General features: G+C 59.3%; 3 protein-coding genes across 7 annotated transcripts; 1 reads left to right on the forward strand and 2 right to left on the reverse strand.

Moving 5' to 3' along the window:
- Window positions 399-6,612, forward strand: AIP (aryl hydrocarbon receptor interacting protein). The gene is made up of 6 exons (XM_005699947.3): window positions 399-633; window positions 3,504-3,683; window positions 4,996-5,184; window positions 5,558-5,734; window positions 5,837-5,978; window positions 6,282-6,612. The coding sequence occupies exons 1-6, from the start codon at window positions 535-537 to the stop codon at window positions 6,485-6,487; spliced, it is 993 nt and encodes a 330-aa protein (XP_005700004.1). The 5' UTR covers window positions 399-534; the 3' UTR covers window positions 6,488-6,612.
- PITPNM1 (phosphatidylinositol transfer protein membrane associated 1) lies at window positions 7,205-20,800 on the reverse strand. Of its 3 annotated transcripts, XM_018043039.1 has the most exons (24): window positions 20,597-20,799; window positions 19,569-19,687; window positions 17,885-18,099; window positions 17,678-17,799; window positions 17,251-17,475; window positions 15,257-15,583; window positions 15,071-15,166; window positions 14,882-14,989; window positions 14,119-14,180; window positions 13,768-14,024; window positions 13,243-13,432; window positions 13,033-13,140; window positions 12,631-12,788; window positions 12,341-12,546; window positions 11,702-11,872; window positions 10,898-11,062; window positions 10,495-10,643; window positions 10,214-10,324; window positions 9,666-9,782; window positions 9,272-9,420; window positions 9,021-9,170; window positions 8,745-8,928; window positions 8,318-8,446; window positions 7,205-7,693 (listed from the first exon to the last, which is right to left on the reverse strand). In XM_018043039.1, exons 2-24 carry the CDS (start codon window positions 19,644-19,646, stop codon window positions 7,430-7,432), a joined length of 3,741 nt encoding a protein of 1,246 aa, XP_017898528.1. In that variant the 5' UTR covers window positions 19,647-19,687; window positions 20,597-20,799; the 3' UTR covers window positions 7,205-7,429. The 3 variants fall into 3 exon arrangements, with proteins under 3 accessions (XP_017898528.1, XP_017898529.1, XP_017898530.1); XM_018043040.1 differs by lacking the exon at window positions 10,898-11,062 and having other exon boundaries at window positions 20,597-20,800; XM_018043041.1 differs by lacking the exons at window positions 17,251-17,475; window positions 17,678-17,799; window positions 17,885-18,099; window positions 19,569-19,687; window positions 20,597-20,799 and adding an exon at window positions 15,834-16,178.
- On the reverse strand, window positions 22,037-24,370 carry CDK2AP2 (cyclin dependent kinase 2 associated protein 2). Of its 3 annotated transcripts, none has more exons than XM_018043042.1 (4): window positions 23,704-24,370; window positions 23,291-23,391; window positions 23,070-23,202; window positions 22,037-22,568 (listed from the first exon to the last, which is right to left on the reverse strand). In XM_018043042.1, the coding sequence occupies exons 1-4, from the start codon at window positions 23,783-23,785 to the stop codon at window positions 22,501-22,503; spliced, it is 384 nt and encodes a 127-aa protein (XP_017898531.1). In that variant the 5' UTR covers window positions 23,786-24,370; the 3' UTR covers window positions 22,037-22,500. The 3 variants fall into 3 exon arrangements, with proteins under 3 accessions (XP_017898531.1, XP_017898535.1, XP_017898534.1); XM_018043046.1 differs by having other exon boundaries at window positions 23,559-23,932; XM_018043045.1 differs by having other exon boundaries at window positions 23,578-23,761.

A 26,716-nucleotide genomic window follows, 5' to 3' on the forward strand; every position in this document is an offset into this window, starting at 1 on the left:
CCCCTCCTTCTTACACTCAGATTGACTGATTAATGAGAAAAATTCAGGATGGAAAACTCACGAGTATTGCGCTAGGCAAGCTAAAAGAAAAAACAAAAAGGGATACACACAAATAGTAGTTTTAGGAGGTGGCCTTACGGATGCCGACCTTCCCTCCCCCCACTTCTGTAGTGCTATCGTGCTACTTTTACAACTTTAAATAGCATGGCACACGGCCACTTGGGAGGGCCCAAACCAAATCGGTTCAAGGACACAGTTCCTAGGGACGCCCCCGGCCCCGCCCCGGCCCACCCCACCTCTCTGGTCCCGCCCCTGGCCAGTCTCAGGCCCCGCCCCTGGCCTGACCCGCGCGCTCAGCCGCGGAGCAGAGAACCAATCACAGCCCGTTTCTATGTTCGGGCTCTTTTCGGCGTCTGCCCTTAGCCAAAATGGCGCCAGCTCGGAAGTTGCCGAAGTTCTAGAAGTTGCCGAAGCAGGTCCGGAAGCTGCCGAGCGAGTCCGGAAGTTGCCGAAAGAGAGCAGCGGGGAAGGAGGATGGCGGATATCATCGCAAGACTCCGGGAAGACGGGATCCAAAAGCGTGTGATACAGGAGGGCCGAGGAGCGCTCCCTGACTTTCAGGATGGAACCAAGGTTCGTGTCGACCCGCTTCCCCTTAATCCGTCGGTGGCGCGGTGCGCATGCGAGGCGGGAGGAGGCCTTAGGCGATAGATTGCGCATGCCCAGACAGCAGTGGTCGGTGCCCCTACTGCTCACATGCCGAGCTCGACGCTGATTGGCCTGGATTTAAGTAGAGGGTGAATTCGGATGCGTGAGCTCCGCCCCCTGCCTTGGCCGAGTGGCTACATAGGTCAGGGAGGCCGTCAGTCATCAGTAAACAGTTTGCGGGAGGTGAGGGGGTTGACCCCATTGCTTGCCCAGACCCAGCGCTGGAGAGGACCCCAGATGAGAAAGCTGGGCTCTGGGAGGAGCCCCTGGATTGCAAGGTTCAAGGTCTTCTATGGATGGTAGGGCCTTGTGAAAACGTAGACCAGCTCCCATTGCTTAGATGGGAAAACTGAGGCCCTGGGACGCACAAACCCAGAGAACAGGTCAGGAGGTCGGGTCTACCACACGAGAACCCTTTTGACAGCTTTCCTACTGCTCTTCGTGGCATTGGGTCGGGACAGATAAGGGCTAAGAAATAAAGAGCCTCCCATCTTCCTCCTTTGCACATCCAGGCCCCTAGCTCCAGCCTCTTCCACCCCTCCCCACCCTAATAATGTACGTCTCCAGGCTTACCTCCTGCGCATGCAGTTCCTTCTTCTGGAGGGCCTTTTCCAGTTGCCACTTGTTTGTAGAGTAAGGGCTTCCTGGGGGCAGCCCCTGTGCCCAGCAGAGCAGTCACACAGGACGTGCATATTGAGCAAATGAGTAAAGATCCTGGCCCTGAAAATGAAGCGACTAGAACAGCAGAACATGTGAGACATGCTGGGGACACCCAAAGTAAGAGCTACTGTGCTGACAAGAGCTGTGCAGAGATGGCGAGGGTGAAGCTCCTAGCCTGGCTCGCAGGAGGGCCCTGAGGCAGGGCTGTGTACCCCTAGTGACCAGTGATACATAAGAGGGATGCTTCTGGAGATGAGGGAAGGGATGTGGATGGAGTTCCCCACGGGCTGGGGCGGGGGTAGGGGGTGGTGGTGGCCTTGAAGGTTTTGGCAAGGGAGATCTTGGATGGAACAGACACCAGTTGGAGAAAACACCAAAAATAGTAATGATCTGTGAACAATGACACTGAAAGAATAGGGACAAATAAATGAAACCAAACTAAACAATCACCGGCATTGATTGAGGGTTCACAAGAGCATGGTGCTCAATGCTTCACAGGTTTATTTGCTTTCATTCTCATGTGGTAAGGTGAGTACTGTTGCTAACTCCATTTTACTGATGCGGAAACAAGAGTTCAGAGGGCTGGCTAGGGGTGGGAAAGAATGTGGGTTCCTCTAACCATATCCTGTGGAGGGTTCAGTCTCGAGGCTTCTCTTCACTCACCCTGAGATGATCTCATCCAGGCTTGTGTCTTTTAAGAAACTCTCCACGCATGCCTGGACCACTCCCAAATGTCTGTGTCTAGCCTTCCCTCCCCCTTAAAGTTGATATCCAGTTCCCTACTCACCGTTTCCACCTGGACGTCTCATTGGCAACTTAACCTGCTCCCCTCGACCCTCTCATCTCAGGGTAGGGCCCCTCCAGCCTTTTGGTTGCTCAGGCCAAAAACCTCCCAGTCTCCATGCCTCTTCTCATACACCACCACCCCCCCCCAAGAAGATCCTCAAGATACACTCAGGATCTGACCATTTCTACCACTCCCACCGTGGTCCAGGCCACCTTCGTCTCTCCCCTGGGTTATTCCAGTAACGTCTTAACTCGCCTCCTGCTTCTGTCTTCCCGGCTCTCCCACCTGTCTCATCCCTGCAGCAGCAGAACCAGCATCAGATAATGTCCCTCCTCTGCTTGGAGCCAACCGGTGGCTTCCATTTGAGAGTGAAAAAACAAAGTCCTCACCACGGGCTTTAGGCTCTGTGGGGTCCCTCCCTGCTGCCCTGATGACCCCGTGAGGTACCACGCCATCCCCTGGTTCAGTCTGCTGCTGCTGCTGTACTGGCCTGCCGCTTTGTGAACACACCACGCACTGCCCCTCTGCAAGGCCTTTGCACCTGCTGTTCTTTGGCCAAGAAATTTCCCACCCCTTCCTACCTCAGCATCTGTCTGGCTTGTTTCTCCTTCAAGTCTTTGCTTTCTCTCTCTCTCTGTGTTTTTGGAGGGGGGCAGGGCCACACAGTGCTGCTTGCATGATCCTAGTTCCCTGACCAGGGATTGAACCTGAGTCCCAGTAGTGAAACTGTCAGCTCCTAACCACTGAACTGCCAGGGAGTTCCTTCAGTGACTCCGGCTCCCTGGACTCGCTGTGCCTTACCCTGCTGCGTTTAGATGTCTGATCCATAGCACTTCGCTCCACCTCACAGAGCGTGTTTTGTTTGAGGCCCATCTCTTTCCTGTAGAAGTTCCCTGTGAGCTCCACGGGGGCAGGGGCTTTTGTCTGTTTTGTCAACTGCCAGGCCTAGCACAGAGCTCAGGCATGTAGTTGTTGTTCAGTGGCTAAGTCATGTCCGACTCGTTGCGACCCCATGGACTGCAGCACGCCTGGCTTCCCTGTCCTTTACCATCTCCTGGAGCTTGTGCAAACTCATGTCCATTGAATCGGTGATGCCATCCAACCATCTCGTCCTCTGTCAATATTTGTTGAAAGAATGACTAAAGCTAGACCCCTTGGGCTCTTGTCCCAGCCCATCCACCCACTCGTCATGTGACTTGGACCCCTTCCCTCCTGGGGGTGCAGTAAAGGTCAGGTGGTGACCCCTGGGTGAGCCCTGTCCCTGTGCCACCTGCAGGCTGTGAGCTGGCCTTGTCCTTGTGGTTGTGGGAAGGCCGTGCCCTTGTCTGATCCCATTTGCGGCCCGCAGGCCACGTTCCATTACCGCACTCTGCGCAGTGACGAGGAGGGTGCCGTGCTGGACGACAGCCGGGTGCGCGGCAAGCCCATGGAGCTCATCATTGGCAAGAAGTTCAAGCTGCCCGTGTGGGAGACCATCGTGCGCACCATGCGGGAGGGCGAGATCGCCCAGTTCTGCTGCGATGTCAAGGTACCCCATGGCCCACGCCTGCCTGCATCTGTCTGGCCACACCCGATTCCCCATCCTCTGCCCTGGCCAGGCCACCACCGACTCCCTCCAGGGCACTGCACCGCCAGGACACTGGCCTCCTGGCCCCTAGTCTGCCTTTTCCTCTCCTTTAGCCAGACTGCAGCCAGGAACTGGCTCTCAAGTGCAATAACCGCTACAGCTCCTTGCTTCAATCCCCTCTGCTCCTGGTCACTGTCGAGCTGAAGCACAAGCCATAGATGCTCACGTGGCCCCTGCAGGGTCTCCCTCCCACTCACCTCCCTGTGTTCCTATCTCCTCCTTAGCCAACATCCTGCTTCCTACTTCAAACTAATTCCTGGGTCACCACCCCCATGAAGCCTTCCCTAGCTACTGGTGCTGGACTTGAACCCCTCCTCTGGGTTCTCCACCTCTCATACTCTGCATGGCCAGGATATGGTCCTTTGTCTGCATTTAGGCTACTTCAGGGCAGGGATTAGGCCTGTTAACCTTGAAAGTGCCTAGTGTGGGCCAGCCCAGAGCCAGGACTCAGAACATATCTGCTGACTGGATGAACATTAGCTGAGCAGTCAGCCCCGAGTGACAGGGTCAGTGAGAAGAGCTGGTTAGGCATGAGGATGGTCTGGCTTCCGCCATCCCAGCAAGTGTCCCTAGTGAAAGGTCAAAAGCTAGGTCCCTGGGGTTCCCTGGTGATCAGTGGTTAATACTCTGCACTTCCAATGCAGGGGGCATGGGTTGGATCCCCGGTCGGGGAACTATGATCCTACATGTCACGTGGCCAAAAAGTAAAAAAAATTAAAGTAGGCCAACAGTAAAAAAAAATAAAAATAAAAAAGCTAGGTCTCCAATGCCTGAGGGTCCCCCGTGAGGATTTTGAAGTTGCTGCCCTAATCCCAACTCAGAGATGGGCCCCGAAAGGGGTGGGGGTGGGGCCAGAGAGAAGAGATGCTGGGAACAGAGTATGGAAGGGCCCCCGGAATGATGAGGAGCCCAGCTTGTGGGCTGCAAGCCTGGGAGGAAGACAGGTAAGAGGTAAGAATTCCCCTGGGTTTGTCAGGTCTTGGGAGACAGGTTGGCAGTGGGAGTGTGTGTTTGTGTGTTGGCGGGTGGGAAGCGTGGGCGTTTGACCTGAAAGTGATGGAAGGCTGGGAGGCCGGAGGAGTCGGGAAGGAAAAGTCCTCCTGGGCCTCAGTGCCCTTTCTCAGATGGTGATGGGGCAAGGAGCGGGGCCTCTTGAGCCCATGACCAGCCAGCACGTGCTGACAGAGCCCCCCTGCCCACTCACCCTCTGCAGCACGTGGTGCTGTACCCACTGGTGGCCAAGAGTCTACGCAACATCGCAGCCGGCAAGGACCCCCTGGAGGGCCAGCGGCACTGCTGTGGCATCGCCCAGATGCACGAGCACAACTCCCTGGGCCACGCCGACCTGGACGCCCTGCAGCAGAACCCCCAGCCTCTCATCTTTGACATCGAGATGCTGAAGGTGAGGGACCACCAGGCCAACCCCCTACTGCCCAGCTTCAGAGCGGGTGCTGGCTCTGCCCGCCTGCCCAGAGCTGGTGGCCTCCCTGACTGTTCAGGGGCTGGGGTGGGACAGGCATAAGGACACCTGGCAGTGCCCTCCCTCCTGGGGCCCCTCCCTGCTCCCTCAGGTCTCTGCCAAGACAGGGCTTTTTGCCATCTTGCTCACTGCTCTGTTTCTGGACCCCAGCACAGTGCTGGGCACGCAGGAGATGCTGCACACGTTTGCTGAATGGTCAGTGGATGAAAAAGTGACTGCTTCTGGTACCCGGTGTCCCAGGCCCAGCCAGCCCAGGGGCTGACCCCGGGCCCTGACCTGGCCTATGCCCCGGCAGGTGGAGAACCCTGGCACGTACCAGCAGGACCCGTGGGCAATGACGGATGAGGAGAAGGCAAAGGCAGTGCCAGTTATCCACCAGGAGGGCAACCGGTTATACCGTGAGGGCCACGTGAAGGAGGCCGCTGCCAAGTACTACGATGCCATCGCCTGCCTCAAGAACCTTCAGATGAAGGTGCTGCCTGGAGGCTGCAGTGGGTGAGGGGAGGGGTCAGGAGGGCCCCAGGGGGCCCAGGTTTCAGCGTCTTTTGCCCCCTCCCTGCCTCCGTGCCCCCAGGAACAGCCTGGGTCCCCCGACTGGATCCAGCTAGATCAGCAGATCACCCCACTGCTGCTCAACTACTGTCAGTGCAAGCTGGTGGCCGAAGAGTATTACGAAGTGCTGGATCACTGCTCCTCCATCCTCAATAAGTATGATGGTGAGCACTGGGTGCTGGGTCGCCAGGGCAGGGCAGCAGCCTCCTCCATCACCTCTGGGCCTTCAATATCACCCCCATTCTGAACTCCCATAGGAGCCTGACCCAGTAGCTCCCACCCAGTGGGGCCGTGGGCTGTGCTGTGCCAGTGAGATAGGAATGGGGCTTGGGGGCGGGGTTGGCATCCTCAGGGCAGGAGGGCTCCGTCCACGCCGGGCCCCTGGTGCCAGCAGTTAAGGTAGGGTGCTGGCTGGCGCCCCTTTCTCATGCCCTTGTGTGCTTGCCGCCCACTGGTACCCCCTGCAGACAATGTCAAGGCCTACTTCAAGCGCGGCAAGGCCCACGCGGCAGTGTGGAATGCCCAGGAGGCCCAGGCTGACTTCGCCAAGGTGTTGCAGCTGGACCCAGCCCTGGCGCCTGTGGTGAGCCGTGAGCTGCGGGCCCTGGAGGCACGGATCCGCCAGAAGGACGAGGAGGACAAGGCCCGCTTCCGGGGCATCTTCTCCCACTGATGGGGCCCCGCTGGCCCGGCTGCCCCGCCCGCTGCTGCCGCTGCCTACGCTGCCACCCCACCCACCCCTCCACCCCCCACTATATAATGCTTCTCTGTATATAAAGGCCTTATTTATCTGTCTCTCTCTGGGCCTGCTGAGCTGATCCACTGGGAAAGCTGGGGTCATTGCACCTCATTTCCTGGTACTTGGGTGGTTTGGGTAGGCAAACAATTGGGTTCTAATCCCAGCTCCCCGTTTGTCAGCTCTGAGACCTCTTTGGGCCTCCGTGTGCCTGACAGAGAAGCGAAGATGGTCTCTGTCACAAGGGGAGTGTTTCTTGCCGGCCAGGGCCGAGGTGCCTGGGAGCCTTCAGTCTTAAGGGGGAGATGAAGCAACTGCAAGCCAGGAGGCTTAGTGCCCGGGTGAGGTGGGCTCCCAGCGCAGCCCTCCCCATCGCCCCCCCCCCCCAACCCCCAATCTCATGGTCTCAGCTCAGGCAGGCAGTGGTTCCAGTGAGAAGCCAAGTCTGGGTCCCTGGGAACTGAAAGGCTGGCTCAGGTGGAGAGGGGGAGGAGGGTGGGGGAGGCTGGTTCTCCAGGTCCCAATCTTGGCCCTGCCCTCTGACTTGCTGCCTGACCCTGGGCACATCCCAGCTCCTCTTTGCCCTTCAGCATCTCTGCTGAACTAGAAACCGTGAGCTGGGCTGCCCTGTGATGCCATGCCGGTGGGCAGTCAGGCGGGATGCAGGCGGTGTTTATTTCCGTGGAGTTACACACGCTGGAAAAGCCTCTGGACCTTTGCTGCTCCCTCCTCCAGCCCCCAGGGCTGGGTCCCCCAGCATGAAAGGGAACTAACCCTGAGGGCAAACGGATGCAGGCGTGGGCCCAGCCTTCCACAGGCGGCCCCTGGGGCTCCACAAGCGTATGAATAAATAACCCAAGCCCAGCCACAGTTGGGGCCTCACTCTTCGCTGTCCAGCTTGAGGCTGATGCTCCGCGCCTTGCCGCGCGCCAGGGTGGTGGGTGGAGTCCCTGGGCCCTCCCGTTCCACCTGGCTGGGGCCCCTCGAGCGGAGCAGCTGGCTCTGCTTCCGGAGAAAGTCCACAGGGGCAGCCCCACCATAGCTGCTCTTGGCCAGGGCGGCCCTTGAGGGTCCCGCGGTGGCATGAGGGTGGGAGCCGGCCTCCAGCTGGCCCAGGTGGGCCACGTAGCCATCAGACAGGAACTGCGGGCAGAGGTGGGCTGGGTGAGGGGATGGCTGGTCTCAGGCTCACACACTGCCCTCACCTGCCCTTCCCAGGCTCTGGGCAGTGCTGGCTGCAGTACCAGGCTGGCACAGCCTGACCAAACCCCGCCAGGGAGCCTGCCCCTCTCTGGGCCTGTCCTGAGTTTCCTCATCTGTACAATGGGGTTTTGGAAGGAAGTAACAGCAGCTAACATTTAGCAGGCACTTGCTCTGTGCCCAGCCCAGTGCTCAGCTGACATGCAGTAAATCACCGGCTCTTCCTGACAGCCGCGGAGATCTGCGGGGGTTTATCCTTTCCATTTTACAGATAGGAAAGTGAGGCTCAGAAAGGTCAAGGCTTGTGCCCAGAACCATGCCAGCGTGGAACGAGCACCCAAGGTCTTGCTCATACTCCAGCTTGAGTTACCCATTCTGGCCTGTCCGGCAGCTTCCAGCTGCTCGTGACCTCCCCAATTCTAGGAGAAGCCCAAGTTCCCCGAAGCCGGCCAGCCTGTTCACAGCCTCCCTCCTAGGTTCTTCTTAACACGCGAGTGGTCCTCAGGGCCCAGCCTCAGGCTCCCATGCTCCAGCTGGCTCGCAGCCCCACCTTCACTCGGCCCTCACCTGACACTGCGCCTGCAGCTTCCGCACGGCGCGGCCCACGATGTAGGTCTGGCTGGGGGGCAGGCCCAGCGCCGCATACACGGCCACGTCTTTGGGGGACCCGTAGCCGGCCACGAAGTTCAGTTCCACCTGTGGCCGGAGAGGCCAATCAGCAGCCCCCCCGGGGTGGGGGAGGCGGGAGACAGAGGGTGGGGTCTGGTGGGCGATCTGCACCGAAGGGTTAGGGGCGGGGCCGCTTAGTCTCCATCACCAGGTCTGGCTGGGGGGTGGGACCAGCCGGATCTCCCTAGCTGGCTCCAAGGACTGTAGAGACCCTTGCGGGGACGTGCAGTCTGTTAGGCTAGGAGCCGGGGCCATGTAGGTGGTAACAAACGGGCCTCCTCCCGGGGCAATCGCGGGGTTCGGGGGCTCTCCCCAGCCACCACACCTCCTGCACCAGGCTCTGGAGGAACATCGCCTTCTGGCGCAGCGGGTCGTGAGTGAGGCCATCGCAGAAGGAGACGACGCCGTGGGGGAAGTTATGCTGCGACAGCCAGGCTACCACGCGGTGCTTCTGCATATCAGGACGGCCCGTCACGTACACGATCAGGTAGCCCGCGTCCTGCCAGTGCCTGCAGGGAGCAGCGGCGGTCAGCCCCGAGAGCCAGGGGTGGGGACCAGTCCTCACAGCGAGCCGGGAAAGGGAAGCGGCAGCCGCTCCTACCTGACCACGTCCACGGCGCCGGCGCGCACCTTGGGGTCGCTGCCCATGATGGACACACTGGCGGTGAAGGAGCCGTCGATACTGAAGACCACGGCCTCAGTGCCGCGGGCCACCACCGTTAGGCAGCATTCGGCGTAGGTGTGGTCGCCCCTACGGCCGGGGCGGGGGTGGGGGTGTTGCTGTGTGAGCGGCGTGGGGGCGGGGCCCACGGGAGCCCCGCCCCGCAGAGGCCGGGCCCGCCCCGCGCTCACCTTACCACCATGCGCACGGGGTAAACGCCGACGCCCAGCGCACGCTCTAGGGGCACCGGGAAGGTGAGACGGCCCGAGCTGTTGGTGACCTCGGTGCCAAAGTGGATCCACTTGCCCGACAGCGGCTGCGTCATGATGTAGATGTCCACCTAGCAGGGAGAGAGGGCCAGAGGGTCCCCCTGAGCGGAGCGGAGGAACGGGGGAGCCCTGAGCGTTGTGGAGCTGCGCGGAAGAGGGCTGAGGCGGGGGAAGGAGGACGGGGTTGGGGGCTCAACCTGGCAGGACCCGGAGCTGTCCAGGGAACAGGAGGCGGGACCGGGGAGCTCCCGCTTGCGGCCAGGTCAGCCCGAGGAGCGGGCTGGTCTACCTGGGACTGAGGCCTCTGTGTCCTAACCTTCTCTCCCGTGAGCGTGACCACATCCAAGGGTCCGTACATGAAGCGCCCGTTCAGCACCTGGGGGCGGCCCTCGCACACCACCGTGTCGCTCGCCCGGTGGTTGGAGGTGACGTTCTGGCGGGAGGAGACAGTGTGAGCCCGCGGCCAGGAGATGACAGGGAAGCGGGAAGAGCTGGTGAGGGGGACCCGCGCCCAGACGTGTGTGCGAGCTGCCTGGAGGAGGCGGGCCAGCTCGCTCCGAGAGAGGGGCGAGGCCCGAGGAGTGGGCGCTTCTGCTGACCCCGATCAGAGGTCCTGGGGGTCCTCTGTGCGGACAGTGGATCCAAGGGGCGGAGGCAATATAGACCCGGTGCCGAGGCTGAGAGGGGCGAGGCGAGCGAGCGCCAATCCGAGACCTGACTTGGCGGAGGGGGCGGGGAAGAGGGAGGGGAGGAGACTTGGTGGTACCCGGGGGCGGGGCTGAGGCAGGAGGAGGTGGGACCTGGGAGGGGCTTAGGGGAGGGGATCCCAGGGAGACTTGAGGTCGCTAGGGGCAGGGCACGCACCCGAATCTTGACTTGGGTGCGTTTGCGCTGCCACTTCTCCCTGGGGAAGGCTGGGCTGTAGATGGACGGCTCCTCGCACTCGGTCAGGTGTGGCCGCTCCTTCTCGATCACCTGCGCGGGATGGGCCCCAGCGAGGCCACATGAAGCGGGGGTGGGGGGGGGGTGTGGGGGGGTGGAGAAGGGTCCCTGGGGCTGCCTCTCCCCCAGCTCCGGCTCCTCCTTATCCTGGGCCTCTTCCACCCCCTACCCCCATCCCCACCCCGCCGCATCCCTGGGCCCACCTGTCGCAGGATGAAGGCCACCACGTCGGCCGATTCCCAGTAGCTGGCGTGGAAGAGGTGGGGCAGCGTGACGGTGGGGAAGGCGGTGAGCGCCTCCGGGCAGTACAGCGAGTAGTCAATCCGCTTGGTCCCCCACCAGCGCTCTAGGACTGCTCGACCGCGGTGGGCAGTGAGTCAGGGGTGGCCTCTCACCCCAGGCCCAACTGTCTGGCCTCTAGGGCTCTTCCCTCCCTCTCTTCCACCAGCCCTGCTCTTTGGAGTCCAGAGTTGGGTGCTGGGCCCTCTCCTTCCAGAGCAAAGGCTCTGGGGCAAGGGTGTTTCTGCGGGGCTTCAGCGGTGGAACAAGTATCTGCACCACCACTACCGCCCCCCACCCCCAGGTGGGGCAGCTGGCCAGACTTACTCTTAACCACCTCACTAGTGGTGCTGGGGGCAGTTGGCTGGGCTGGTGGCTCACCGCCCAACTCACTGCCTTTCCAGAAAGCACCACTGGCAGACGTGGGTGTTGAGGGCACCAACATCTCCAGCTCCTCCAGAAAGAGGCCTGAGTGGGTCTGCAGAGTATCGGCTGTGGGTGGAGGGCAGCCTCAGTGGTGGGCTGGGCCAGGCCATCCTCCTGTCTTCCCACTGGGGTTCCAGGACTGCTCCGCCCCACACCTCCCCCATCTCTGCTGCCAGCCTTCCCTATTCAGGTCTTGGCTGAGGCTGAACTGCCCTAACATGTGGGTGGACACGAAGGATGGGGGCATTCTCCCCTGTTAGCAGCATTCCTGCCAGAATGCCTGCCACCATCACCCCAATCCAGGCCCGCTTGTCTCATGGGGCCAGATGGGTACTCACTTGCATGCATGTGTACACAACCCACACCAGGACGTGAACTCAAGTGTCCCTGGAGACACAGTGCATCCCTAGACACAGATACAGCACCCCTTCACCCCCCGTCCCAGTGGTGAGTTGCTGCTTTCTATGTCACTGCCTCCCTTCTTTAGCCCAGTCACCACCACTGCCCCCAGCTTCTGGGCAGAGGGTCTTGGGGATCCAGACTGCCCAAGGGGCCAGGCGACGGCTCCTGGTCCTGGGAGTGGTGACCTGAGAGAGTACCAATGATGCAGGAACTGCCTCTTGGTTGGGGGAGGGGGGTCTATCTCCATCCCTCACTGTTGGGGCCCTTCTCCTCCTCTTCCCTGTATTTTGGTTGGGTGCATACCCAGCAGCAGAGACGAGCCATCTCCCAGAGGGAACTTCTGGTAGCGGGGCACCGCCAGGGGAGCGATGGCCTGGAACTTGGGGGCCAGCAGGGGCTCAAGGCGGGAGGCGCAGGGGTCGGCCGCGTGGAAGAGGTTGTAGATCTGCTCACAGGCTGGCCGCATCTGGGCCACTGGTACCCAGAAGATAAAGGAGAGAGGGGGTTCAGCTGGGCATCCTGGGAGGTAGGGGTGGTGTGGAGCAGCTCCCTGACCGGCTGGGTGACCCTGAAACAGCGCTTCCCAGACTGTACTCCCTGGGAGGTCCCCGGGGTCCCGCTTAAAAGTGAGACAGCTCTCTTGGCTAACAAGGGATCAGAGCCTTCGATTTGCTGATGCTCGGGATGAAGCGTTCCCTAGGCCTGTTGGACCCTGGGCATCTGGGCGTACGAGTTCCTCCTGGTGCATGCTGGGAAACGTGGCCTTGGCAAGTCCCTTCTTTCTGGGCCTCAGGTTCCCCTTCTCTAGCCAAGAAACTTAATTTTTTCAGTGGGGAATGGCATAAATGCTCGAATTTCCGGTGAGAGGGAGAGGTTGGAGGAGCTAAGGGGAGGGGCAGATGGAGGAGGAGGCATGCCCCGACTTGCACCCCAAGGGCTCACCCTCCAACGTGGGCATCACAGTTTTGCGCAGAGCCAGCACCAGGCCGAGCGGGGAGCCAAAGAGGAAGAAGCCGGAGACCTTGAAGTCAAGGCGGGCGGCACAGGGGGCACCGTCAGGAGCCTCAGAGGTGGCAGTGGGTGGGCAGGAGGCTGTGCTCGCCCGCCGGGGCTCCCCGGAGGAGGTGGCTGGGGGTGCTGCCTGCAGGCTGCGTGCAGAGGTGGCCGTCAGTGCTGCTGCCTCCGCAGCCCAGCACAAGCCCAGTTTGGGGTTGATGGGGTGGGAATGTCACCTGTTTTGAGAGCCCTCGGGCTCGGGACCAGCCATGTCACTGGGGGTGCGCTGGGTGGGCAGGGTAGAGGTTTCTGGGCTGGCCCGGCCCAGCCCCTCAGGCCCCTCTGCCAGGGGATCCCGCGTTGGGCCCGCCTCAGGGGAGAGCAGCTCATTGTTCTAGAAGAAGCAGGAGACAGAAACATCCTTAGGACTGGAGACAATCGATTTCTACTTATTTGGAAGTGAGGAAGGAGGAATGGGGGTTGGGCAGGGACTTAGAGCCAGCCAGCAGAGCCCCAGAGGGGATGGACAGAGGCAGCAGGGAACAGGCTGGAGAGAGGTCAGATTCCTGGGGCCGAGAACTAGAGCAGGGGAGTCTCCCCGCCCCTCCTCCGGTGGAGGCGGGTCCAGCCACACTGACCATACTTCCACGGCGGCTGCTGCTCCGGCTCCCGGTGCCCACGCTGGCACTGTGGCAGAGTGCATCAAAGCCCAGGATTCCGCCGACACCGTCTCCGATCAGCACCACCTGGGGGAGAGGGCAGCGCGGTCAGGAGGGGCTGGAGCAGGGGCAGGAGGGTGGGGGAGGCTCGGCCGCCAAGTTCCCCCCAGACAACCCCTAACCCCTGACCTGCCCGCAGAAGCCGGCACCCTCAGAGGAGCGCAGGAAGGCCGCATAGGCCTGGTTGGTGCGGGCGATGACTGTGGCCACGGCGCCCTGGTATCGGGATGATGAGGTGGCCAGCAGCGGCAAGGCGGCCAGGGGAATGTGGTCCTGGGAGCGGGACAGGCCGTCACCATCATGGCTGTAGGGGCTCAGGCTGCAGGAGGAGGGGCGGAATGGATGGGTGGGCACCTCCAGGCCCGCCCCTGTCCCCTCTAAGTCCCCCTGACCTATTGGCAAGTCCCAGCACCACAGGGGCTTTGTGGGGACCACCAGTATCCCAGAGGGCTCTGTGATGGAGCCATAGACTAGAAACAGGCCAGCTGGGCGGGTGACTGGCCTAGGTGTCTAGCTTCCTGGCCTCTTCCCTCTCCGCCCCCCCACCCCCACCCCATGGGGGCCTCTCTGGTTCCAGGAGCCTCCAGGTGGCTGTCCACACCTCGGGGACCCTGTGTGTCCACCCCCCCCCACTTCCACCCCCCAGATCAGTACTTGGAGACGAGGGCATAGGCAGCAGCGCAGATGGGTGGGCAGGGAACCAGGCGCAGCGCCACATGGCCCAGGGCCTCGGGAAAGTGGACGCGGGTGACGGCCTCGAAGGCTAGGCTCAGCGTCTGCACATCTGCCCGCTTGGAGTCGGCATCTCCCGGGCCCGAGTCTAGGATGCTGCCACTGTGCAGGACGAGGAAGAGGGCGTGGACCGCGCACGTCTCTGCCCCCAGCTCCCCGGCACTGTCTCCATCTGGGCCCTGCAGGGGGCACAGTGCGACGCCAGCGACATCAGACTGGTGGCTGGTGGGTGGCCAGGCAGAACTGAGGCACAGGGTGGCTGGCAATACTCACTTCCGAGTCCCTGGGTGCCCGGGCCCCGTCCCCTGGGTCTTTGGTGCCCTCGGTTCCAGGGTCTATGGGAGGGGGAGAGCCAGGAAGAGAGACTGAGGGCTCTGTGGGGATGCCCTCACCTGGCAGTCCAGATGCCCCCACTCGCTGTCTGCCTGGGCACTCCCCCCTGCCCCCATCTCCCTCGGACCTGCCCCTCTCACCCAACTCCCCCAGGTCATTTCACACTTCTAGACCTTTGCACAGGCCAGCCAGTCCCTGCTGTTCCCAGAGACGCCTCTCCCCACAATGCCCGTTTGCCTGGAAGATTCCTTCTAATCCTGCCCTGTCCCATGTGCCTGTTTAAGTTGAAGTGAATTAAATTACTGTGCAAAATTCAGGTTCCCAGTCACACTCACCACATTTCAAGAACTTGAGAGTCACATGTGGCTAGTGACGAGTACCTTTCCATCATCTCAGAAAGTTCTTTTGGACAGAGCTGGTCTAATCCTTCAAAATCTGGTTTAGACCTCACCTCCTGCATGAAGACTTCCCGGCCTCCAAATGAATTCCTCCATTCTTCGTTCTATGTCTGTTTACATTCCAACCATCCATCCATCCATCCATCCACCCATTATCCACTCATCATTCATCTGTGTATTTAAAGAGCACCCTTTCTGGGTTGCCATTCATCTTAGGACCCCATTACATTTAGGAATGAGTAGTTCTCTGAGTCCCCACCACTTAGGGGGTGCGGGTGGCCGGTGAAGGGATAGGGGACACTTACCTGGTGTCCCCTCAGCCTCCATGGGGGAGGCAAAGGCGTCGATGAAGTCATTGGAGTTCCACTTGGTCATCTCCTTGGGGAAGACTTCGTCACTGTCCGAGAAGCCTTCTGAAGGGACCAGGGACTGTGTCATGGGGGGGTAGGCACTGCTCAGGGCCCCCCCGCCCCCGGCAGGGCTGGGGTGCTGACCGTGGGCATCAAAAAACTCCTCCTCGGAGCTGTTCTCAGAGTCCCGGGCGATGTTCTGCATGCGCCACTCAGACAAAGTCTGGGGAGACACGCCCCCTGCAGGGCCACACGGGCCTCAGCCTGGGCGTCCAGCCAAGGGCCACACTCCCCGACACCCCACCACCGGTTCCCAGGCCCCAGCCTCACCCCCATGCTGGGACGAATAGGAGGAACGGGAGGATGAAGACCACTGCTTGCTGAAGCTGGCATCGGGCGAGGCATCGGGGCCCGGGGGAGGCTCGGGCCCATCGGGGGTGCCGGCGTGGCTGGCCCCGGCGCGGACCTCAGAGCCGGGCTTCCCCGGGGGCTGGGCCTCGGGGCCCTCGCTGCCTGTGTTGCACTTGGCCATGCGCTGTGCCAGCATGCGGGCAGTCTCCTCCTCCAGTGCCCGGATGTCAGCCATGCTCAGCTCTGTCCACTCGTCCTGCCAGCACCAGGCCTGTCGGTGGGCCCGCAGCATCACCCGGCGCAGACCTGTAGGTGCCCAGACATCAAAGCTGTGCCCTCCCCACCCCCAGTTTCCCTGCCCTGCATATCAAGCCCTTGAATTCCCTTGAATTAGGGTAATGGCTCCCTTGGGCACACCACCCACCCAGAGCCACAAAGTAGGGAAGGCTGAGTGCGGTCCAGGAGATGGCAGTGGGAAGTGGGGCATTTTTCTTTCTGTCCTACCCACAGCCTCTTTTATCCCTCCAGACACCCCAACTCTTAGCTCCGAGCTCACCCCGACACCTCAGGAAGCTGGGAGCAATGTTTGTTCTTGCTCTTTCAGCTGGCTTCCTGCTGACTTCATCAGAGGAGTCAACAATTAAGGCGTTAACAGTTAATGAAATTGTTGATGGTTAATGAAGGTGTTAATAGTTAATGGAAGTGTTGGCACTTAATGAAGCAAAAACACGATACCCATTCTGGGATATTTTCATCTTAAGCAGAGGAATAAAGTTAGAAACCTCAGTATGTAGGAAACAAAGTAATAATGATTGAATTATAAACTTCTAGAAGGAAATGCATTAGAATCTTAATAATGGTTATATGTGGGTGATTTTCATTTTCTTTTTTTGGCTGTATCACATGGTGAAAGTGAAAGTGAAAGTTAGTCACTCAGTCGTGTCCGACTTTTTGTGACCCCGTGGACTGTAGCCCATCAGGCTCCTCTGTCCATGGAATTCTCCAGGCAGGAATTCTGGAGTAGGTTGCCATTTCCTTCTTCAATGGTATGTGGGATCTTAGTTCCCTGATCAGGGATCAAACCCACGCCTCCTGCATAGGAAGTGCAGAGTCTTAACCACTGGACCTCCAGGGAGGTCCCCAATCTTCTTATTTGTGCTTTTTGGACTTTTTCCAAATTTAGGATAAAGAGCCTGTATTACTACTCTCTGAGCTAAATTTCCTCGTCTGGAATCATAATAGTCTTTACCTTGAGGGGTGTGGGGGATGTGAAAGATATCTTGTATGGGAAGTGATTAGCAGAGGATTTGGCTCTTGTGATCAATATCAGCTTTTGCTATCAGGCCCAACCTTTTCCTCATTTCCAAAAGGGACAATTAAGGAAGCAGCTCCCTGGGGAGAGGAGATTCCATGAGAGCTGTGGCGGAGTGGATCCCAGGCCCCTGAGGGCCCCCATCCTTCTTCCTTCGGGGAGCCCAGCGTCAGACCTGGGAGGTGGGGCAGGGCTAAGCCACAGGAGTATGACCTAGGGCTTGCTGGAGACCAGAGCAGGAGGATGGAACTCAGAGCTGGGGTGGGAGGGACTCTGACAGAACCCAGCTTCGGCCTGCACTCCACAGCGTGTTGCCAGTTACAGCTGGTGACCCTCCTGAGAGTCTCTAAGCCTCGCTTGACCCACAGAACATTGGCGTCTTAGAATTTTAATGGACGAGCAGCTGCATCTCTGAGTGAACTGGCATGAACCTCAGAGATCATGTTGCCAGCTTCTTGCCCTTCTGACTCTTCCCTGTACCTCAAGGCAGGCTTCCCCAACCCCAGCTAGGCTGCGATGCTCCCCTCTGCCCCAGCACCCACCCTATCAAATGGAAAGGATGGCTTTATGTTTCTGTGTCCCCGGCAGACTGGGAGCATCCCTGGCTCAAACATGTGGCCTAGTGCATGCTAAGTGGAACCTCCCAGGACAGGGTGCTCACCAACATCGTGGATGAACTGCTCGATCTTGGCCTGCATGCCCCAGTAGCGGAACTCGACCTTGCACAGCTTGTAGGCGCACATGAGGGGCCCGGTCTGGGCTGCTGTGCGCGCCCAGTCATCACCCAGCGGTCCTCGGCCTGTCTTGGCCGAGCGGTACAGCCGGGGGTCCTCTTCTGCTTTGTACTCGCCTGGGGCCACAGCATCCCGCACGATATCGATGGTATCTGGGGGGTTCCGGCAGCCCTGAGCAACAGCAGCCCCCTCCAGCCCCTGCTACTCCTCCCCCACCTTGGGATTGGGAGGGCAGCTTTTCACGCACAGAAAGCCGAGGCCAGGAACTGAGCCTGGGACTTGTCAGAGGCCACCTGTCCAGGTGGCAGGTGGCCTGAGAGGGGCTTTGGGGTCATTACTGGCTGTAGGTCTCACCCAAGATGCGCTGTCTCCGCTCAGCCCCACTCAGGTTGAAGACATTGGGCTGCTGCCCCCCATCGGGTAGGTAATAGGTCTCAATTTCAATGGAGAATTTCTCCACAAAGGGGCAGGTGTACCTGGGCAGAGGGCAGGGGTAAGGGTCACTGCTGGGCCCACCAGGGCCCTTCCCCTCCTGGCCCCTGACCTGCCCCACCCACTCACCGGGTTCGGGTGTAGGGATAAGCATTCCAGGATTCCTCCTCCACCTGAAGGGCGGCCTTGGGCAGCAGTGCCCGGAACCAGCCTGGGATGTGGGAGCCCACGTGGTATACCTTGTGCGTGTACTGTCCACTGCCACCCGGCCCATCCGTGTAGGGCCGGTTGGCCAGGATCTCCACGCCACTGCCCTCGCCACTCGACTCCTCTCGGCTCTTTTTCTGCAGCCCAGGGCAAGAGGAGGATAGGCACCTCAGTCCTAACTCCATTCCTGGGACGGGCTCCCCAGTTAGGCCTCATCCCCAGCGCACCTCTGAGGCCTGAGTCCCAGCCTTTCTAGCTCTCTGAAATTCCACCTGCTCCCCTATAGCTACTGGGGTCAGGATTATAGCCTCTGACCAGTCCCCTCTGGGGTTCTGCAAGCCGGGACTTGTTCAGTCATTCAAGTATTTGCTGTCTGCTCTATTCCAGGCACTGTCCGGGCTTATATTCATTGGGATCTGGTGATGTACAGAGTAAAGACCCCTGCCTGCCCTTGTGGAACTGTACGCTCCAGCGGAAGGAGACACAGTAGACAGAAAACAGAAAAAAAGCATCTTAGAGGGTCCTAAGTGCTGTGGTAAAAAGAAAGCATAGACTAGGGTTAGGTGGATAGAGTTGGGGGTTGCAGTATTGATAGGATGGTCAGGAAAGGCCTCACTGAAAAGATAACATGACCATGATTTAAAGATGACTTGGGGGGAAAAGGAGGGTGCGGGGCAGATATGGGGTGGGGGGGTGTGTTTCAAGCAGAGAGAGAGCCCGTGTAAGCTCCTGAGGGGGACAAGCTGCATGCCCTGCCAGCAAGGGGCCAGGGTGGGCAGGCTGGAAGAATCAGGAGAGTAAAAGGGATACCCGCCTTTCTAGGACCCCAATACCAGCTCCTGCCACACCCCTCCTAGTTGGAGAGCACTCAGATCCTGTCCTTATGTAGCTCAGGAGTTTGAACATGGCCCACCCAACCCTCTGAGGCCAGATCCCAGCCCTCTTGCCTGTTCAGATTCTGGTCCCACATTTCAGGGGACGCCTCTGAAATGGGCACCGGCCTCCTCCCGTCCCTGGGCACCTGCCTTGGCTCAAGCTTGTCATCCCAAGCCTGACTCCCTGCATGCTTCCTCTCAGCCCAGATCTCACCCTCTGGGGTCCCTGCCTGCTCCTCTGACAGCCTCCGCCCCTGAGCCTCAGCCCATCTCCCTGACCTTTGGGGGTGGCCAGGTTCCTTCACCCTCTGGGAAACCTCTCCTAGTCTTTCTCTACCCCCTGGGACCCCTCCTCACTTTCTGCCCCCCACTCTTGTCTCCTCATGCGCTTCTCTCCCTACCCCCTGAGGATTACGGATTCTAAGGAGGATTAAAGGAGATCAGATAGGGGCTGAGCGTTCAGCAGGGGCTGGGCACTCAGGGAGGCACCACCAGGCCCTTCCGTCCCTCTTCGCACGGTCCTTAATCACCCCACCCCTCCCCCACATCCGACTGGGGACGCGTTCTCTTCTGCTCTGGCCTGAGCCCTCCTAAGCCTCGGGGCTGGACTGGCAGGGGATTGAGCTGAGCCCGGCCCCTTATCCCAGGTGTGGCCTGCGCGCTCCTGCGGACACCCAACATGAAGCATGTTCCCATCCCCTCCTCGGCCTCCTACTTGCCACCGCCCTCACCTGGATCATGTAGAGCTGGGCCACCTGGTATTCGTCCAGGCTCATGGGCAGCAGGATGTGGTATTCCTTGATGAGCATCCTGAAAGCGCTCGGCCGGCCGCGCGCGGCCTCCGCGGCTCCTGGCGCAGGGCACCGCGCGGCCGTCAGTGCGGGGCGGCGGCGCGCGGCCCCGAGCCCTGCGCGCGGGCCGAGGGGCTCAGGCGCAGGGACCCCATGCCCGGGCTCGCCACAGGGCAGGCAGCGGCGAGCCCAGCTCTGCAGCCAGCGCCGCGGGGGGCCGGGAGCCGCCGAGAGGCTGAGCGCTGACCTCTTTTCCTCGCAGCCCCCGCCCCCCGCCCGCCCATCGCCATGGCAACCGCGCGCTGACGCGGGCCCCCAGGAGCCGCGGGAGGTGGCCGGCGGGCTGGCGGGCCAGCCTCGCCTCTCCGGCCGCGGCGGCGTCCTAAGCCCCTCGGAACAGCATCCTTTGGGGACCCGCCCCTGGGAACCCCGGGGCCCCTCCTTCCGGGCCGCCTTCCACCACCGGCCCCTCGGGGCCCGCCCCCTGCATCCCTTTCCCCGAGTCGGTCCGTGTCCCCACTCCTGGACGTCCACTTAGAACCTTGTCCCCCGCGTGTCTCTCCGCGGAGCAGCCCCGGGCGCCCCCCTCCCCCTGCACCCGAAACTACCTTCAAAGACTAGATAACACTTTCGCCCCGAGACCTGTCTTCCCCACCCTGGCGGGCAGCCAAGTCCCCAACTCCCCCTTCCCCGCATCGTTCCTGGACCCCCGGCACTCGTCTATGCAGCTGCCTCATCCTCCTTCTCCAGGGCTGACCACTCTTCAGGCTCAGGCTAGAAGTACCCTACGGGCCCCCGCCCGGCAAGCTGCTCCGTCCACCTGCGCCCCGACTTCGCTGCCGCCGTACCCCCACCTCGCACCCACTGAGCAAGCGAGAGGCCCCGTTGCCCCCACTTCCCTCTGCTCCCCGGCGTCCCCGTCGCCCGCCGTGCTCTCGATCGGCCCGCCCGCCAACGTCCCGGCTCACCTCTAGTCTAGGGTGGACGCCCCTCACTCGGTACGGGCGGGGGCCGACGGGCCGCGGGTCGGAGCCCCAAGCGACTCCAGCCCCGGCCGCGGATTCCAGCAGTGGCCGGACCCTCTGGAGGCGCAGCGCGGGCCCATGGCCCCGACCTTCCTCCCGGTCTGCCCGCCGGCACCCCTCCGGTCCCTCCCCGCCGCCCGCCGCGTCACTGCGGCCGCCCCGCCCCCTTCCTGGGCGCGCGGCCTACCCACCCCGGCGGGGTCCGGGCAGCCCCGCCCGCGGTGGCGGAGGGCGGCCTCAACCTTCCTTCCTTCCCCACGGCGGCGGGGGAAGAGGCCCTTCTCCAAATGCTGGCGCTGCGTAGTCCGGCCGTGTTCTTTGGGATCCCCAGACACCCTGGGATCCTTCCTCCACCCTGGCCCGGCCCTCCAGTGTGCTATGGAAATATGACAAGAGTCCCAGCCCCAACTTCCCGGGCCCTGGGAATCCGGGGCCCAGGGTGGGGGAAACGCCTTCCCGTCCCAAGTCTAGCCAGCGGCTGGTCTCTGACATCACTGGCCTAGCCGGTGGGGTTCCGGTGTCCCAGACCGCCAGGTCATTCAGAGGGCTGCAGTCACTTTCACTTCCAGTCTTGAGGCTCCTCCCGGAACAGGGCCCCAGAGCTTTCCCCACCTGTGTCTTCCGGGTTCACAGGTCTGGCCAATAGCGCCCAGACCGTGGGCAAAGGCTGCCAGGGCCTAGGGCTGGGCTCTTGGGACCGCACCCAGTTGGCTAGAGGGCACTGGGACGGTGCAAGGCGGCACCGCGCAGGGTCTCACCCGTCCCGGGGGTGGGGAAGCAGCTCGGCTCCTTTTCCTTCCTCTTAGGACTCAGAGATAGGGTGTATTCCGAGCCCCAGGGCTGATTCCAAGCTTAGGATGTTAGGGTGTTAAGGCATGCGAGGGTGGGGCTTAAGTGAACTGGCATTTCCACCCTCCAGGCACCTTTAGTCCAGAGAAAGAACCCTCTAGGTTCAGGCTGGAGACAGAGCCCTCCAGCTGTGGAAGCAGCCCAGGCTTTGTGCTGCCCCCTGGTGGCATCTTGTGAAGGAGGGCAGGGCACTCAGCTATTGGAGTTCAACTCTTTCCACAAACAGCTGGCAGGCCGAGGGCCAGGGAAGGGCAGGGTCCCACTCAAGGTCAATGGGCTGTGGAGGCAAGGCAAAGCTAGGCTTGGTGGGCCTCCCTCCCACTCACTGTACCCAACCATCTCACTCCGAGTCTCCTCTTTCCCTTTCTTCGTGGCCCGCCCAGGCTTAGCAGAGGCACCAGGCTCAGAGAAACTATGAACTGTGTGGGCTTCTCTGGTGGGCCAGTGGTTAAGATGCCATGCTTCCAGTGCAGGGGCACGGGTCCGCAGTGCACGGATAAAAATAAATAAAATAAAATAAAAAAGACTACTAGCTGAGAGAACAACTCCAAATTATATTTTATTTATATAAAAAGGGCGTATTTAGCAAAAGACACACTGAGAAAAGAGTTGTTATGGCCCAGGAGAAAAGGCAGGGAGGCCATGGGCCTTCTGAGGCCCTGCTTGGGGAGAAGGGGTCTGGGCAAAGTGGATAAAAGTCCTGGGTAAGTGCTGAGCGGTGGGGGCCACAGAAAGGAGGCAGCTCCAGTTGGATCAACACTGTTGGCAGGTCATGGGTGAGACTCACAGTGACCTCGCTGCTAACTCTTTCGGGGTTTCCAGTTAGTGCTGCCGACTGGAGTTAAGAGCCACCTCACTGGTTCCTGGAGGGGACCCACCAAAGGACACAGGACAGGAAGCCCAGGACGGGAAGTGCAACTTGGGGTGAAGGCCAGGGAGAAGCAGGTGCTCTGCAGTGGCCAGGAAAGGTCCAGAAGCTGAGGTGGAGTCGAGTCCTGTTACGTGCGGGCGTTCCGCTCTGTCTCTGCCAGGCACTCTCTGACGAGGGCCCGGGCATGGATGATGCCTGGGGTGGGCATGGGCAAGTAACATACAGGATCTCAGCGACCCTCCACAGTCCCAGGTCTGCCCTCCAGAGGAAGACCCCTCCCTCACACCCCCTTTCCCTTCAGTGAAAGGGACTATAATCTAATGAGGGACTCGATGATATCAGAGGTTTAGACATTAACCAGCAAATCTACCCCGCTGAAATACAGCATTGGATGGCATCACCAACTCAATGGACATGAGTTTGAGTAAACTCCGGGAGTTGGTGATGGACAGGGAGGCCTGGTGTGCTGCATCCATGGGGTCTCAAAGAGTTGGACACAACTGAGTGGCTGAACTGACTGACTGAAATACAAATTCCCTGTCCTTCCTTAGAAACTGACTCAATTTCAGTTCAGTTCCAACGCCTCTCTGGATAGTGATCCTGGCCCTCGTCTAGGCTTGGCTCAGGCGGCCTCCAAGTCTTTCCTTCCCTACCTTGTGAAGGGTTGCTCAGTGTTTGTCTCCTGGTCTCACTCACCTCTCTTCAGGCGCTCCATGGCGCTCTTGCTGCCAGCATAGGTGGGCCGGATCTCTTTGCCCATCTCTTCTATGACAGATAGCAGGTCGGTGTAAGTGCTCTGGGAGCCCTGGGCGCCAGGTGGTTTCATTGCCTAAGTCAAAAGAGAACAGGGCAGTGAGTTCAGGCCAACAGGGCACCTCCAGTCCTTATCCCACAGGCAATCCCTCAGCTCCACTCACCTGCACATAGCCCATGGAGGGAGGTCCAAAGTCATTAAACAGTGGTCTGAAAGGGGCAGCGGCTCCCGGCACAGAGCCCGATGGTGATGGGACACTTCCAGCTGCAAGAGGAGCGAGTAAGCGGTCAGAGCGGGTCAGGAGCGCCTCCTCCCGGCGCTCCAAGCCTCGGACTAGATTCGCCCCGATTCCCTCCAAAGGCACGCTCCATTCCAGGCCGCTAAACTTCAGGACAAGCCCCCTCCCGCTGCGCTCAGCCAACAACCCTTACGCGACCACGCCCACTTTACAGGCCAGCAAACTGAGGCTCGGCGAGGACAGGCGGCGGGCCTAGCACACTGCAGAACTCGGGCCGTCTTCTCTTCGGAGACCTTGACTGCCCGGGCAGGCAAGCAGGGATGGAGCTGGGTCCTCACCTGTCGGGACCGGGGTGCCGGGCCCAGGCGTGCTGGAGCCGGGGGTGCTGCTGGGGGCGGGGGCGATGGGCTTGTAGGACATCCCCAACTCCTGGGTGCGGCGGACGCCGGCCGGCCGCTCCTCCCGGGTTGGCTGCCTGGCCTCTGAGCCGCGTTCTGATTGGCAGGCCGGCAGCACGCCCCTAGTAAATAGAGCTCGGGCCGGAAGGGCGGGCGGGCACGAAAGATCCTTCACTCCCGATTGGCGCGGGGAGATGTCACTCGGCCCTCCTTATTGGCAGAGACCGGCCCCAACAGGCCGCAACCGCTGCTGATTGGCCTCCGCCTTCCGGACCTCGCACCTGTCTGCTTCGGATTGGGCGGTGGCCGACACCCTCCACAATTGGAGAGTTCGCGGCCCGGGGCCGGCGCGCTTTCAATCCGATTAGTCCTCAAGCCTAAGGGGCGGGGCTTCGGCAGCCTGAGAGCTGGGTCTGGTCCGCCGCGGTTCGCGCGGAGCTGGGCTTCCCCGGCGCGGGTGCCGCCCTCGCACCTCACTCACGTTGCTTTGTACGTCAGCGTCCCGCTGCCCCGTCCCGGTTCGGCTGGGCTGTGGCCGCCGCTGCCGTCACCGCCGCGGCGCGCGCGCGCGCGCCTCTCCTCCGCTCTGGGTGCCGGAGGACGCAGGGCTTTGACGTTCCCAGCCCCGCGCCCCACCCCGTGCGCTTTTACGTCACCTTTCACCGGTTCCACAACCTGTCCCCGATTCGCGCATGCGCCCTCCCCGAGGCCTCCCCGTATGTTCCCATGGCAACGGGTCCTGCACCTACGCGGGTGATGCGCCTCTCCTTTCCAATTGCCTGGACCTCGGGTCTAGGTTGGTGTAAGGTCCAAGGGAGACTTCAAGGACTCCTCAACCTGCCCCACCCCCCCGTCTCAACCCCACCAAATCCCCATGCCAGTGACTCATAATGACAATCGCAGGAACAGCTCACCGTGAACACTTAAACTGTCCTCTTGCCCTCAATTTTTCCCAGCATCAGGGTCTTTTCCAATGAGTCAGTTCTTCAAATCAGGTGGCCAAAGTATTGGAGTTTCAGCTTCAGCATCAGTCCTGCCAATGAATATTCAGGACTGGTTGGATTTCCTTGCAGTCCAAGGGACTCATAGGGTTGTGGGGGTTAAATGAATATTCATAAAGTGTCTACTGTTTCATTTTCCTTTTTCCTATCCATATCTCCATTCAGATCCCTCCCCTCAAATCTCATTCCTCACAACCCTGGATCTTAGACTCTCCTCCAAACATTAACCTTTTTCCTGAGACTCCTCCTGCTCAAAATCTGGTCCCCCCCCACCCCCCACCACCCTGCCAGCTCTGTAGATTTTTTTCATGCCCAGGACATTGTTTATTCATTCAACAAACATTTTCTCCATCTCAGGCCTTGTGCTGGACACTGATGGAAATGAACTAGTCATGGTTTCTGTCCTCAAGGAGATCCTAGTCTCAAAGAGAGACAGACAGGGAAGTAAAGCCACACAATAGAGTAAAACAGTGTGGATTCCTGGGACAAGGAATTCCAGAGGGACAATTCCTCTGGAATTCAGAGTAAGGGTCCAGCCTTGTGACATCACAGAAGGCTTCCAGTAGAGGGGGCTTTCAATAGGTGAGTCAACAAAGAAACAGATGCTTTTATACAATGGACTCTTATTCAGGAATAAAAGGAAATTATCTACCCACAAAAAGACACAGACATATTGCTAGGTGAAAGAAGTCAGTCTGAAAAAAGACACATGCAGTATGATTCCAATGATATGGCATTCTGGAAAAGGAAGACTTATACAGAAGGTAAACAAAGTAATGGTTGCCAGGAGTCGGTGAGGGGTAAAAATGAATAGGTAAAGCATAATCTGGAAATTGGAAATGAGTGGAGCCCATAAGAACAAAAACAAAAAGCACTCCACCCTAGCTGATGATGTGGTTTCCCATGGGAGTATGGGCTAACAATTCTCGATGTTGGAATGAGAAGTTACAGGTAAGTAAGGAGGAGGAGGAGGATGCTAGAATGATCCATGTGGTAATGGACTAGAGTTGGAGATACCAACAGGAACTCATGTTTAGCTTGATATAAATACAGTTGGTTATATGCAGAAATACTTAAAATTTTTTATATCCACGTTAGTGTACATATATATATCCTCATTCTATTAGCTTAGAGTGCCTAGAAGCAACTTAACATCCAGATCTTGGTCTCAAATACCATTCTCCAATAAAATGAAGCAGAGTTCCTTGGAGAAATGGCTGACTCTACGACTGGGACCGGAAATATGCAAGATAATTCTGGAACCGCTAGTAGTGCTAGAAAGTAAGAAAATGCTAAAACAAAACTCAAAACTCCCAAACTCAAGCCCCTACAGTGATGGGGGCATGTCAGAGGGGCACAGGAGCCAAATGAAAGAGCTCTCAATGGCCAAAGATAGAGCACTTTGAGCAAGAAAATCAATAAAATAGTCCTGGATTATAACTTGTATAAAATAAATATGAATCCATATTGATATAGAAAAGAGTGAGCAAATAAATAAATGGAGAAAAGACAAATGGACCTTTAATAGGACTGATATAATAGGAGAAAGAAAATGAAATGAGTAATTTTACAGCACAGAAACCTGACAGAAATGCTACATTCAGCCAAATGATCAATGTCAAAATCAATAATGATGTCATGTTGATAATATAAATAGTATATGTCGGGATGAGAACGCCATTCTTTTTTAAATATTTATTTGGCTGTGCTGTCTTAGTTGCAGCATGTGGAACCTAGTTCCCTGACCAGGGCAATTGAATCCCAGCCCCCTGCACTGGGAGCCGAGAGTCTTAGCCACTGTACCACCAGGGAAGTCCCAAGAACCCCATTCTAACTGTGGTAAAAACAAACAAATCCCAATTTAGGGACATTCTATAAAATACCTGACTGGTATTCCTTAAAACTGACAAGATAATTAAAAAAGAAAATTCTGTAAAACCATTACAACCAAG

The sequence above is a fragment of the Capra hircus genome, chromosome 29 (genome assembly GCF_001704415.2).
Source record: "Capra hircus breed San Clemente chromosome 29, ASM170441v1, whole genome shotgun sequence".
Classification (NCBI taxonomy): Eukaryota; Metazoa; Chordata; class Mammalia; order Artiodactyla; family Bovidae; genus Capra; species Capra hircus.

Bases quoted from the DNA above. Each gene is read 5' to 3' on its own strand.
- CDK2AP2 (XM_018043042.1), bottom strand. From the start codon at position 23,785: ATGTCCTACAAGCCCATCGCCCCCGCCCCCAGCAGCACCCCCGGCTCC. The intron at 23,392-23,703 runs GTGAGGACCCAG...CTCCTCTTGCAG, and splicing joins CGGCACCCCGGTCCCGACAG to CTGGAAGTGTCCCATCACCA. The intron at 23,203-23,290 runs GTGAGTGGAGCT...CTTTTGACTTAG, and splicing joins CCTCCATGGGCTATGTGCAG to GCAATGAAACCACCTGGCGC.
- AIP (XM_005699947.3), top strand. From the start codon at position 535: ATGGCGGATATCATCGCAAGACTCCGGGAAGACGGGATCCAAAAGCGT. The intron at 634-3,503 runs GTTCGTGTCGAC...TGCGGCCCGCAG, and splicing joins ACTTTCAGGATGGAACCAAG to GCCACGTTCCATTACCGCAC. The intron at 5,185-5,557 runs GTGAGGGACCAC...ATGCCCCGGCAG, and splicing joins TTGACATCGAGATGCTGAAG to GTGGAGAACCCTGGCACGTA.
- PITPNM1 (XM_018043039.1), bottom strand. From the start codon at position 19,646: ATGCTCATCAAGGAATACCACATCCTGCTGCCCATGAGCCTGGACGAA. The intron at 15,584-17,250 runs GTGAGCACCCTG...GGGCACCTACAG, and splicing joins GCAGTTCATCCACGATGTTG to GTCTGCGCCGGGTGATGCTG. The intron at 13,433-13,767 runs GTACTGATCTGG...CTCCTCCTGCAG, and splicing joins GCCTATGCCCTCGTCTCCAA to CCTGAGCCCCTACAGCCATG.